The sequence below is a fragment of the Drosophila subpulchrella genome, chromosome X (assembly GCF_014743375.2).
Source record: "Drosophila subpulchrella strain 33 F10 #4 breed RU33 chromosome X, RU_Dsub_v1.1 Primary Assembly, whole genome shotgun sequence".
NCBI lineage: Eukaryota > Metazoa > Arthropoda > Insecta > Diptera > Drosophilidae > Drosophila > Drosophila subpulchrella.
Window position 1 is genome coordinate 17,528,370 of NC_050613.1, and position 13,391 is coordinate 17,541,760.

The 13,391-nt window shown below is 35.5% G+C and overlaps 1 protein-coding gene across 1 annotated transcript in view; it reads left to right on the forward strand.

Moving 5' to 3' along the window:
- The window catches only part of LOC119556462 (netrin-B), a 74,470-nt gene extending 67,346 nt beyond the window's left edge, over positions 1–7,124 (forward strand). The window contains exon 8 of the mRNA XM_037868709.1: positions 920–7,124. Coding sequence (XP_037724637.1) covers positions 920–1,061 — 142 coding nt within the window. The 3' untranslated portion in view covers positions 1,062–7,124. The remainder of the gene's footprint in view (positions 1–919) is intronic.
- Positions 7,125–13,391: the final 6,267 nt, after the last annotated feature.

Below are 13,391 nucleotides of genomic sequence, written 5' to 3' on the forward strand. Positions count from 1 at the left end.
TCATTCTTACAGTTAATTTTATTATGACAGCCAAAACAATGTTTACTTTGGGCGGAAAATGGGATTCAGATTTTTGTTAAAAATGCTAATTTTTAGCGGTTTTTCAAGCGTATTTTAGCTAAATCAAGGAGTACAGCTAAAAACCCAACTGTTTTGAGCAGCTTGCTACATATGCTAATGATCCTCATCACTTTGGGGAAAATATATTTTTTGACCAATTTTCTCATCTTTTGTAAGGGGTTACATCACATTTCTTTGCGAAAAATGGCAAAAATTAAAAAGTTCCAGGTTTGAATGCCAATGAATTCGAAATTAAACAACGAGTTCAACGAGGTATGACATTCCTTATTTTGACTTTTATTTTTATTATGGCAGTCAAGAAACGGAATTTTTATGGCTAAAAAATGGGGTTCAGATCTTTGTCAAAAATACGAGGGTCAGATTTTAGTCAAATATACGATTTTTCTTTCCAGTTTTTCAATCGTAGCTTAATCAAATCAAGGCGTACAGCAAAAAGACCGACTGTTTTGGAAAGCTTGCTATATTTGCTAACGATCCCCATTACTTTAAGGAAAATTTATTTTTTGACCAATTTTCCCATTTTTTGTAAGGGGTTACATCCCTTTTTTTGCGAAAAATTGTTAAAAATAAAAATTTCTAGGCTTAAATGCCAATTGATTGGAAATTAAGCAACGAGCTCAAGGATATATGGCATTCCTCATTCTGACTATTACTTGCATTATGAGCGTCAAAGCACTGATTTTTTTGTGCGGAAAATGGGATTCCGATTTTTCAAAATAGTTTTTTACCATTTCTCACTTTTTGTTCTTAATTTTCCTGGGTATATCCATGTGCTAAGTGATATGTGACCCCGGAAACCTGCTAAAAGCCAACTATCCCTCCATCTTCTCTCCCCCAGATCGTATCTCATCCTCGGACGCGACTCGGAGGCGGCGCCCGGCTATTTGGCCATCGGACCCAGCTCGGTGGTCCTCGAGTGGAAGGACGAGTGGTCGCTCCGCATGAAGCGGTTCCAGCGGCGGGCCCGCAAATGCAGTTGAATCGAACCGGAAACGGAATATGTCAGAGCGGATTTCAATTTCACACACTTGGCTAGGTATCGGTTTTTGTATAAATTGTACAGTTTACTCAAGTTTCTGACCTTCTTCGGCATCATGCTATAAATTAATTGAATCGGAGCAACACAAACCCCCCCCCCCCCAATCAGCAATTCCCAACCGGAAGTAACCCATCTATATTATCTCAATTCCTTCCTAGAATATCCTCTTCCGGGGCGGTCTCTAGTCTATAAAGCGCTTTACACACCATCAGCGAACCAGCAAACACACAACGTATACATAATACCCCCCCCTTTATGAAACACCAAATGCTAATTACAGTTACGTGCCAATGGGTGGGCGTGGCCGCGTGTCCATAACGGTTGTGCTGGCCATAAAAAACGGTTATAAATTGAAAATAAGTGCGAAAAAGAGCCGGAACATCGGGGGAAAACGTCGCGTGTCGCAATTCTAGAAAGGCAAACAAGCGCATGTTTTGGGGAAAATGGTCAAACGGACAAACAGGCCACGTCGTCACATGAGTGCAGTCATAAACCAACAACACGGGCCTTGACCGGATGTCAGCCATCCACACTTTGCCAATAGTAGGGGCACTCTGAAAGAATAGAGCTCAAAATAGTATTATCATTATCATGTTACCCAAAAAATATTTTTTGAATTTGTCATATTTTCAGTATTTCTTTCGTATATTTTTTAATGATTAAAATCTCTAAAATATGGCTATAGATTTTTTATTATTTTTAATGCATTTAATTTTCATATCCATATTCCAATAGAATAGATCCCCGTGCGGAAATCGAGCTCAAAATAGTGTTAATACTATCATATTTCCCAATTAAAAAATATTTTCAATTTGAACGATCTTCAGTCTTTTTTCGAAATTTTTATTTTAGACACCTTGTTAATTCTAAAACAACATTGCATTTTTCAACTTTCTAAAATATTTTTATAGACTTTGACTTTATAGACTAGACTTTTTAGTATTTTTTCTGAATTTCCTTTAAAAAAACCTTGTTGAAATCTACAATCACATTATTTAAATTTCTTAAATACATCTATAGATTTTCTTTTGTATTTTAGATACGCATTTAATTTTCAGATCCACACTTTTGCCAATAGTAGGGCCACTTTGCGGAAGTCGACCTCTAAATAGTATTATTATTATCATAATCTTCAGGAAATATCTTTTCAGTTTCTCGAATTGTCAGCCTTATTTTAGCAATTTTCCTTTCCAAAAAAACCTTGTTGCAATCTAAAAACCATATTAAATTATTTAAATTTCTTAAGTACATCTAAAGATTTTCCTTTGTGTCTTAGATATGCCTTTCAGATCAATAAAAAGTAAAGGTTTTATCGATTCATTAAAGAAACCTGATATTTGAATGGACTCAAAAAATGTAACAAATAGATTAATTTTCAAACTAATCACTGGAAATCAAATCAAAATCTTTTACAAAGCCAAATTTAAAAACGAAAATTAGTGTTCATTGTCTAACTCATTCAATGTCGTTATTAATTTGTATTAAAATTAGTCATTATTGTCTGTCTTTATTTGTTTACTTCATTAAGAGGTTTTAAAACAAATAACCTATATAACAGGGCAGATTTGAATATCCCTGAAAATTGTAACCAAATATTGATTCAATTTTTAATGTTTGCTAAAATTCGTTTGAAATATTTACCATTTGCTGGTCTAACAATTTGCACTACTTTATTTGATTTAGTTTATTATACTCTTGCGGGAGGTGTTTGAATTTTATTTATCTGTTTGTTTCACACATTGAAAAAATATTTCCAAATATTCAGAACTTTATTTTCTTGCTAAAAAAAGTAAAGTAATTTTTTTGTAGTTCTCCCAAAGCTTTTAAGGTGTCAAAGTGACTGTTTTTTTATATTTATAACTGCTCTTCCTGTATTTTTGTCGACCAGAAAAACATTTCTCAAGAATTTATGCAAACAGTTTTTGCAGATAATTATGCACATGTTTATTGACAATCTGCTAGTTGATTTTTCACGCGCTTTTGCATACCAATTTGTTTGATGGATGCATCAATAAAAAAGAAATAAAATAAAGCAGGGAAGCAGCGGCGGCAAAACAGGCATTTAAAATGCATTTATTTGAATTTAATTTTCAATTTGAATTATGCATGCAAATTGTGAGCGCATCGATTCCCAGCCAGAGTGTCTGAAACCGAAATCGAAGGCGTTAAGAGTGCGATGAAGGTGTTGAGGGCTGGGGGGATCTGGTTGTAACTTGTTTTCGGAGCATGTGTAGGCCACGCAACACTTGAAACCCATCCCGACCAGCTTCTTGGTACAGTAAACTTTGCCTAGGGGGATTTTCAGAATTTATTCAAGCCATATAGTTTAAAATTGCACACAAAATATCTTACTTTTTCAGTTAATTTGTATCTATAGTTATACAAAGTCCCAAATTTAGATTCTGTTTTGGTAATCTCATTTTCTCCCTTACTGGGTTTTTACTGTTTTGCTCGATAAGCATCAGAGGCAAACAAAACCATCAAAACAGCAGACAACATGAAACACGTAACACAAATTAAACAGCAGAAACAAACAGAGAAATTAGTTTCAGAAAATAACTATTCAACATAAATTCCCAAGTTTTCTTCATTAATTAATCAAACTAGATGTGTTAATATTCTATTTAAAATTAGGCATATAAAAATTATACAAAATGGAGTATTCTAAACATAGATTTCTGTATGTGTACCGTAGAAATGAACTTCGTGGGCCGCACCAAGTGATATCCGTGCCCCCCAAAAGCCGGCGAGCCACCGCCGATTGCAGTTACATTTTTTCGATGTTGCTGCGGATTAAACATGTTTCGGGCTCAAAAATGTAACATGATATATGACAGCCAAGTGTCGAACTTGATAAATGTTTTAATGAATTTATTTTCGTGTTTATGTGCTGGCTGCCATCCGGCAACGAGTGACTGAATCGAGATCTTTGGCTGACTTTCGGCTCGTTTTTTTTTTTGGTTTTGGTTTCGACGGCTGCCACGACACCTACTCTCTGGGTCTTTTGTGGATGTCTGATTCTGATGTGTTGTGCTGTCTGCCCCATCCATAAATACACTCAGATATTCACATATCCAGATATCCACATGCCCCTACCCATACCCATACCCATACCCATTCACAAGTTATTCAGGTCCGACCGTGACCATGATGTATGATAAATCAAAATGGGGGCAACATATGCAGGGACAGTCCGGAGTTGGACAGTTAACATGCTGCGGCATTTAAGCCGAGATTTGTGTTCGCATTCGCTCTCCGCCCAGGGTCGGCATAATTAGCCCTGGCTCTTGAAATGGATGTGGATATGTGGATCTGGATCTGGATCCGTATCTGTTTCTGTTTCTGGCCAACGCGGCGTATGAGTCACGGGCACACGTGTGCCCAGAGAAAAACACAGGGACATTCGGCTGGGTAGCGTGTCCTGGAGCAAAATAAATGCAAAATTGTCAACTTTTAACAGTATTCATTTGTGCACATTTTAATGCAGGATGCTGCCCTGCCCAAGGGATGATACCAACTATTAAAGAGACCTGGCATTCAAAAGGAATTTCATTTTACACATACTTATTGGTATTTTTATCCTTCAAAAGATTCGAGTTGATACATTTTTTAATAACCACAAATAAAATAAATATTTCTGTTAAGTGCCAATATTTTAAATAAAGTTATTTTCAACTAAGTAACAATTTTTTTTATTTAATTATATTTTATCATGTTGAAAAGTCTTTCAAATACTTATTGGTATTTTTATCGGCCAACTCATTAAAATCTATAGATTGCCCCGCTGAAAATAAATATAACAAATATTTTTATTAGTTTTAAAAATGCTAAATTCTCTTTAAAAGTTATTTTCAACTATGGAATACCTAATTCTTTTTTAATATTAACTAAAGACTTAAAATTATATTTTATCATGTTCAAAAAGCTTTTCAAATACCTATTGGTTTTTTATCCTCCAACTCATCTTACTCTATAGATTAAATGCTAAATTCTCTCAAAAAGTTGCTTTCAACTATGTAGTAATTCTTTTTTAATATTTACTATTCAAAAGCCTAGGAGTTCCAAATAAAATGATGTTTTAACATGTCTAAAATCTTTCAAATACTGATTGGTATTTAATGATTCTAGATTTTTAAATCAATAAATTGTAGACTAACAGCAGACAAAATGATAACTCAAAAAGTTGTTTGTAACCTTAAAACAATTCTCTTGACCCTTCAGTGGATAAGGATACTTTTGGTGCGATTATATACCATTGTTTCCAATTTTCGATCTTATTAGGGCTGAGTCCCAACCCCTTTTCACCTGAAACCTCCGAAAATAACGTTAAATAAATGCTGACAAATACAGCAAAAAAGAAAAATATAAAAAAAGAGGAAAATGAAATGAGAAATTCAATTGTGGCCTCGGTCTCGTCGACTGTGGCCGGCTTCATGCCTTCATGCATATTTAAATGAGATTTTGCGTTAACTGAATTTTTTCACCGACATACTCCAGCTGCGTGGGCGGGGGGCGGTGGGCGTGGCCAGCGGGATATGTGGGCGTGTGGCCCTGAAAAAAACATATTAATTTATATAATGTACGTGTACGCACAGAGATATAAAACATTTATATAGATTTAAATAAATTGGGTTCTTCTCATTTCGCAATTTCAGTTCTTTATTTTTTGCCATTTTTGTCGTTCATTTAACGCGCCATGGGGGCGGGGGGCGGTGGGCGTGGCAAGCGGGCGTGTTGTCGCATATGTATTTTAAATAGGATGCAGGCCCCATTAGCATATAAATTGACGCAGCGGCAGTTGAGTGGATAAAAACGAAAAAACTCTTAACCAAGAGGCTTTACAAAAAAAGAGAAAAAGGGTTATGGCTCGTAACTGTTAACTAGCATTTGGTCAAAAGTAAAAAAAAATATGCAAAAATTAATTGAAATGCCCACCAAACATTACACACACACAAATACACTAACACTAACAGCCCCAAGCTGACAAATTGACTTCCGTTTCCGCTAATTCAAAACAACAAGCAAAAAAAAATGAAATTTCTTCGAAAGAATGAGCAAGTACTTAAAGAGAAAGATGCAAACATAACCAAATTAGTCATTAGTTGATATGTCAAGCCGTTTATTTATTTACACCTTTTTTTCCTAAACCTAATTATAAACGAATACGGAATATATTTATGAACGAATCGCGAGGAGATCCAAGATGTATTTATATGTTATAGGGGGAGGTCTCTCCAGCCCGCAGATCACCTCCCACTTTTGGTTTGCGAATGCATTAAGCATGGCCTACTAATCACATATCCTTCAGCCACACACACAAGTAAACACGATTAGTTATTAAATAATGTTTTTTTTTTTGTCAGACTAATATGAGTATCATGCGTGTGTGTCCAGAACGAATTATTCATATGGTAAGCCTAAAAAAACACAAAGAAATACATAAAGCGCATACATACATATAAAACATAAATATACCTAATCAAAAAAGAAGAAAAAAACAAAAAAAAAACGTAAGGAAACGCAAAAAGAAAACAATTTTTTTCTTAGATTTTTTGTAAATACTCAAAAAGCAGATCAGATAGAACTATATATATATAGAAACACATTGATTACAATTTCGATTATTGCTAATTATTATGTTGAATCATAAATTGCACACTCACACACCCACACACCCACTCACACACACACACGAAAAGCAAGAGAAATTCACATTGTCTGATATTAAAGTATTGTAGTTGGTACTTATATAATACATATATATATATATATATATATATATATAAATAAATATTAAAATATGATTAATCATAATACATAAAGTATGCAATTTTTGTGGCAAAAGAAAAAATATATCAAAGACAAGCAGATGGAGGAAAATCCAAGTTATATATATATATATCATTTATGTGTACTTGAAAAAGTAAAAAACCGAAAACAAAGCAAAAAGAGCATGAAAGTTTAATCGAATTAAGTGGACAAATTGCTAATAATAATAATAAAACTAATAACGAAATCAAGCCAAGCGTTGTGTTTTTACTGGGGATTAGGGGGAAGTTTTTATTGAGATGAATTATGTGAAAGGTAAGAAATGCAATTTTATAAATATTGATATTTTACTTGATAAATCTAAATATATTTGGTACTCCCCATATTATTTTATTTACTATTTAAGAAATCGTAATATGTTACTAATTATAATATAATAACATAAATATTATTAAATATATTATAATAATAAAAGATATTATTAATTTTTGATTTATAACAAAAAGTTACTAAGCCCATATAAAAATATTGAACAATGTACTGAAAAGGCAAGAAATCTTTCACATTATAATAGTATAAAACATTATAAAATATATTGTTTATAAAAAAGGTTCCTCAGACGACATAGAATAATCTACTGAAAATGAAAGTAATCCTTGCAAAATGTAATATTAATATTATAATAATATAAGATGTTATTTATTTTTGATTTATAGGAAAAAGTTATCTTTGAATAATTTAGTGAAAATCAGTGGGGCCGTGAGGTTAATGGAATCACAGGAAACTCATCAGGGAGATGTTGTGCCCAAAATGCCTCCCTTTTCAGGTCAATAAAGTCTTCTCGTCTCGTTTCTTTTTTGGTTCTGGGGGAACCACATCTGGAGCTTCTGCTCTAGGCACTTATTAGGATGGTCCCTACCCAATCGGAGGACTTTCCTATTGATTTTGCATTTGCATAAGCAGTTTATTGTGCCCGAAACACACAAGTACACAGCCTTATTTCCCATTTTGCCCGGAAAAGTCCTAACCAAATAGTGCTGCATACTTTTTGGCACTCGGCACTTGTGCCCTTGTCCAGGGGGAAAATTAATTTAAAGCGCAATTTAAGTAAAATTTCCGCCCGGGGGCCGTTTCTTAGTTTTATTCGAGCTCAGAACTCAGGGAGCTCAGGTCCTTCGTCCTGCGGGCGGCAAGTGAAACTAATACGCATATTTATCAAATTTCACGGCTCCGGGGTGGCTGCTCCTGACTCCTGATGCCGCTTCTGTTTCCGTTGCATCTGAAGTCGTGCCTAAATGTACATCCACTGTTCGCCGGGCTGCCCGGAAAATGCCCTGCAGCGCTTCCAGTTTTCCAGGGACTAGGACCTCCTCATCCTGCAGCAGGACTTCGATGGCAGATGGGCGATGGTGGTGGCAAGTCGACCGCAATGCAAAGCGACGGACCAAGTTTTTTGGTCTGGCAAACTTGACAAAGAAATAAAATGCGCCGAAATGTAAGTGGCGCAGCACGTCTGCGGAGTTTGCTCGACCAGGGAGATACCCTGTGATCACGTAGCTTGGAAAATAAGTGCCTGTCATCGGGAGGATATTCAATTTCCTTGGTTGAGCTCAGAAATTAGCTAATGGTAGTCGCAAATATACTCTTATGTTTAAGAAAGTTAAATGGAAATATTTTACAAACATTAATAGAGGTTTATCTATTTTATAACCTACGTACACTCCTTTTTAAAAGTTTCGAGGAAAAAAAATAAATATCTTACCTGTTTACTTATTTTATTTGTTTAGTAAATCTATTCTATTTAAATTTATTATATTTATTAAATTTAAAATATTTAAAAAACCATTTTCTTTATGAGTGGATAGTTTGTCAAAGAGAATACTTATTTGAGTGTACCTATGTATGTAAAAACATGGTATCGAATCCTATACCTTAAAAAATATGTATTTAATTTTTAAAACAAGAAGGGAACTTCTTGGAATATCATATTAATCAATAATGTAGTTTTTAAGAGCTTCCTATTTAAAATTTTAAAAATAGTTATAACAATTATATAATATATATACATACCTATATAGGTATATATAATTATATAGTATTTGGAACCATTACATATTTAACAGATATATAAAATAACTTATAGCAAGGAAATAGGGAACTTCTAAAATATTTTTTTTGGTTACAGCTGTTTATATTTTTATATCAGATTTTATTTGATTTTTATACTCAGGGCTACAAAACAATTTTACAACCTTTTAAAGCTAACAAAATAATCGCTTTTCTCCACACACCTTTCCATTTTTCTAAGATATCATCCGACGATTCATTCCGGATTCTGAATAATTGAGTGAAAGGGACAGGGTCAGTCGGGCAGGAGGAATCATAATCCGAGCATTTGCAATCAATACTCCACCCTGCGGAAAGGTATCATGCCTAACAGGGAAAAAAACCGCTAAAACTTCGTTGGGTGGTGGGTGAAGAAGGTGGGTTTTCGATGGATGGTCCATGGGACCATGGTCCATAGGCCGGTTGGGTCTGGTTGTCCTGGCAATGGGAGTATGCAGGGATAAAGCGGCGTCTGTCTGTGGCAGGCAGCCCCCTGCTAACCCCCAAAAACCACCCACATCCATCCAAAAACCACCCACTCCCTTACGCGCCTGCACGCTTCATAAGCGCAACGAATGAATTTTAATTTGATTAAAGTGAAAAATTGAAAAATGCTTCTTGGCAAAGCTTTTTTCGGGACTACATTAAACGTGCTCGTTTTTAGTAGGGGGGGGAATGGGAACCATAGAGGCCTTTCAAAAGAAACCCAAATTCGCCACCCTGCGGAAAGATATACGGGGATTAGTTGGCCAATCAGCGAAGGCAGGCAACTGGGATTTTGTGGCCTGCTGCACAGGCTCATCATACGGCGTTGCCATGGCTAGAAATGCCAAATGCCAAATGCCGATTGACGACGACGACAGTATTTTCCTTCCTTCTGCCACGAAGATATCCCTGAGAGATGGGCTCTAGCCAAGAATGGGGGGGAACTTAGGCCGCATTAAACCTTTTTCCCCAATATTGTTGTTTTTGTTACACCACCAACCCACAGTAGACCCTTGAAAACGCTCAAAGACTTTGCCACTCCCCCCTGGAAATGCTTAGCCCGGCTAAGAAGCATTTCTGCCCTGGTCGTCTGCTGGAATTACGCCGCTTGGATCTCGAGTGCCGCCACTTGCTGTAGCAGCAAATATAACACAAAAGTTGACACAGCACCAACACACTTGGAAAAACTTTCAGTTTCACCCTAAGTTCTGGAAACATTTATTCCCCATAAGTGGGTAAAACTCAGAACAAGTTGTATTTATTGGTAATTGTATGGAAATTTGTATTTTGGAGTTCGAGTGAAACACTTATTGTAATTTTGTTTAGATATTTCAGAACATATTTTTCTTTGGGGATTGTCAATAAGAAATATATTTATCATAGTTTTTAAAACTATATTTTCGTATAAGAAATATTTAAAAACAATTTTGGAAGGCGAAAAAGAGGCATATACCTTGTAGATATATCTAGAAAAATTGGTTAGAAATATTAAAAATATGTATCTTAGAGATTGCAATTCAGAAATATATTCTCTAAAACTCTTACAATTATTTGCGTAGGAAATACATCTTAAAACAAAAAAATGCAGGGAAATATTATTCAATTTTGTAGGAATGCTGGTAAATGCTAAATTTGTGTATATTTTATATAGATATTCAAGAATATATATTCCAGAAAATATATATTCACTATTCTTTTTTAAAAGTATTTTCGACAATTGCTTAGTTAATGTATATTTAATATGAGTATCTGTTTTGTATATTCTAATAAATATTATTAAGGATAAGGGACTGCAATAAAAAGAATAACTATACTTCTTTAAAATTATTTTTATAAGAAATTCATTTTTAAACAATTTAAAAAGATAAAGAAACAGTGCTTCTTGTTTCGTCGAAAGAAATCTTTAATCTTAACTGTGGTTATTACTTAATAAGTGTATATTTAAGATCCTTTTGGGCAATTATTATAATTTTTCCAAAAATGTTGGAACATAAAATTATCTAAAAAATCCAGAAGATTGAAAGATGTTAGCCAAAACTTCTGACGGGCACCCTCTTCGGATTAAGTTCGCTCCTGGCTGAAGACAGACCGAACTGCTGCTTCATAGTTGCAAATTGCTGGGGGCCACAGACGCCAGTCGAGTGAAACAGAGTTTTTCACTGAACCCTAAACGTGTTCGGGGTTGGAGATGAAAGTGGAGAAGGAGTTCGAGATGTAGCCTGAAGTTGAGGCTGGAGAAAGTGGGGATTGCGGTGCGGAGAACCCACTGATGGCATTCACATGGGGCGCATTGTGAAGTGCAAAAAAGGCGTATTTTACAAGATTTTTATTACATATAAATGCGAAAAGTATTAAAAAAGTAAACTTTTTATAGACTTTTCATTCTCTCTGTTCGCAGGGGCAGGGGAATGGGGATTGGGGCTAAGTGCGGAACGAAAAAGAAGTTGTACTACGCTTTTTGTCTGGGCGTCATGATGCGTGTTAAGGGAATACACACACCCATGGCCATATCCACATGCCCGCACACTCGCAACTCCGTGTGGCATAGGCCAAACACCAACACACACTCACACAACCATGCGCCAGGGAAATGCTTTCACTTGGCTACAAGGAGCCCAAGGATAAATGCACTACGCCCAGTTGGGAAGATCAATTGAGACTGTACTCGGATGCGGCATTTAACTCTAAGGTGCAAAGGAAATTCAGAAATATATCACACTATTAAATAAAAAAAGGAAACGTACACATAACATTAACTCACATTTAAAAAAACGGTATAGTTTAACTACTATTAAAGATGATTTATCAAGATATAAATATTAAATATGAAAGAAGTGTTACACACTTATAGATATAGTATCTTTTGAATATTAAATATATATTGGATCTTTTATTAAATGTTCACCTTTTTTAAATATTAAATGGATCTCTTGCTTAATTGTATTTATCACAAATATAAAACTACTTTGGGTCCTGAATTAAATATTAAATAAATTAACTTAGTCGCTTATAATTTAAAATATATAAATAGAACATTAAGTGTAATCTTCCAGCAAGACTTTTCCCCTAAGTATGTAACACTTAGTTCAGGTAATTGAAGACGAAGGGCTCCATGTTTTAGCATACTTTTGGGCAGCATTTTTTCTAGAAATTCTAGTTCTGGAATTATGTATGCTCCCCCCAATTCTCCATCTCAAAAGACCACATGTTTTTTGAATTAACAGAGATCTGCTGCATTGCAGGTCAAAACTCTGCCACGACAGCCGAATTTCGACCGCAAATCTTCTCAGGCTTTTCCTCTACGCCTCCGGGTTTTTCCTCATTTCACTCCCTCCCCCAGGTTTTTCCTATTTTTCCACTTGCTGTTGCCGTTCCTGTTATTGCAGGGTCTTTGAAGGGGGATTTCGGATGGGATGTGGAATGTCGATGTGGAGTTTCTGGCGTTGTAACTGTTGTTCAAAATGTTTTCCAGCGACCGGGAGTTGTTGGGTTTTTTGTTACCGCCGACTTTTCATATTTTTCTTAACAATTCGCTCGCCACCTCCGCACTTTTCCGCCCGGCCACGCCCTACTCAGCCCCGCCCCCTCCTCTGCCAGTCAGAACACTTTTAAATTTTATTTTATTACTATAACAAGACATAAGTAGGCATAATGGGGCCCTATAAAATATTTAAAAGGAAATTGGCATAGAAGTTTTTCTGCAGCCGGTTGGCAAGATTTTTGGGGGCAAGGATGAGGGTTAGGGCACGGTTATGGCTACGGTTACATTTACGGCTGCGTTTCCGGGTCCCAAGTACCTCTGCCCCATTCAGGCGGGCACTTCGAGGATCCCGAGGATGCTGGCACCTCGAGGACCTGGCAAACGCGTGCTGGGCGATTAACGGTGCTCCTCATTGAGAGTTACTTAAGGTTAATGCACTCCAAAATGGGATTTCCGGGGGGCAAGTGGATGCCAACTACACACGGGGAAATTCTCTTTTAAATTTAGTTACAATTTTAATGGTGTTGATTGTAATTCAAAATATGCTTTGAAATTCATCAAAATCAATTAAACATTTAACTAAAATATTTAAATCCTATTCGAATTTTGAAATATTAAACGAATGATATTCCCAAGAGCATAAGGTAATATATCAAGAAACACCAAAGTTATAATTAAATATTTTTTGATCATCCCTATTGGAGCTTTGGGATATAGTTGTCTAATCAGGCTTGTTTCGACCTAAGTACTGCCTGCAATAGAAATACCACTTTTGGAAAGGTTTTATCCCGATAGCATTAAAACTGAGAGACTAGTTTGCAGAAACGGACAAGGTAACCTGAATTAACCTGATATATGATATATTGAACTATGCAAACTACCAATTAGTTGTTTTGAGCAAACATATGGTATTTATTTAGTTTATTTTGG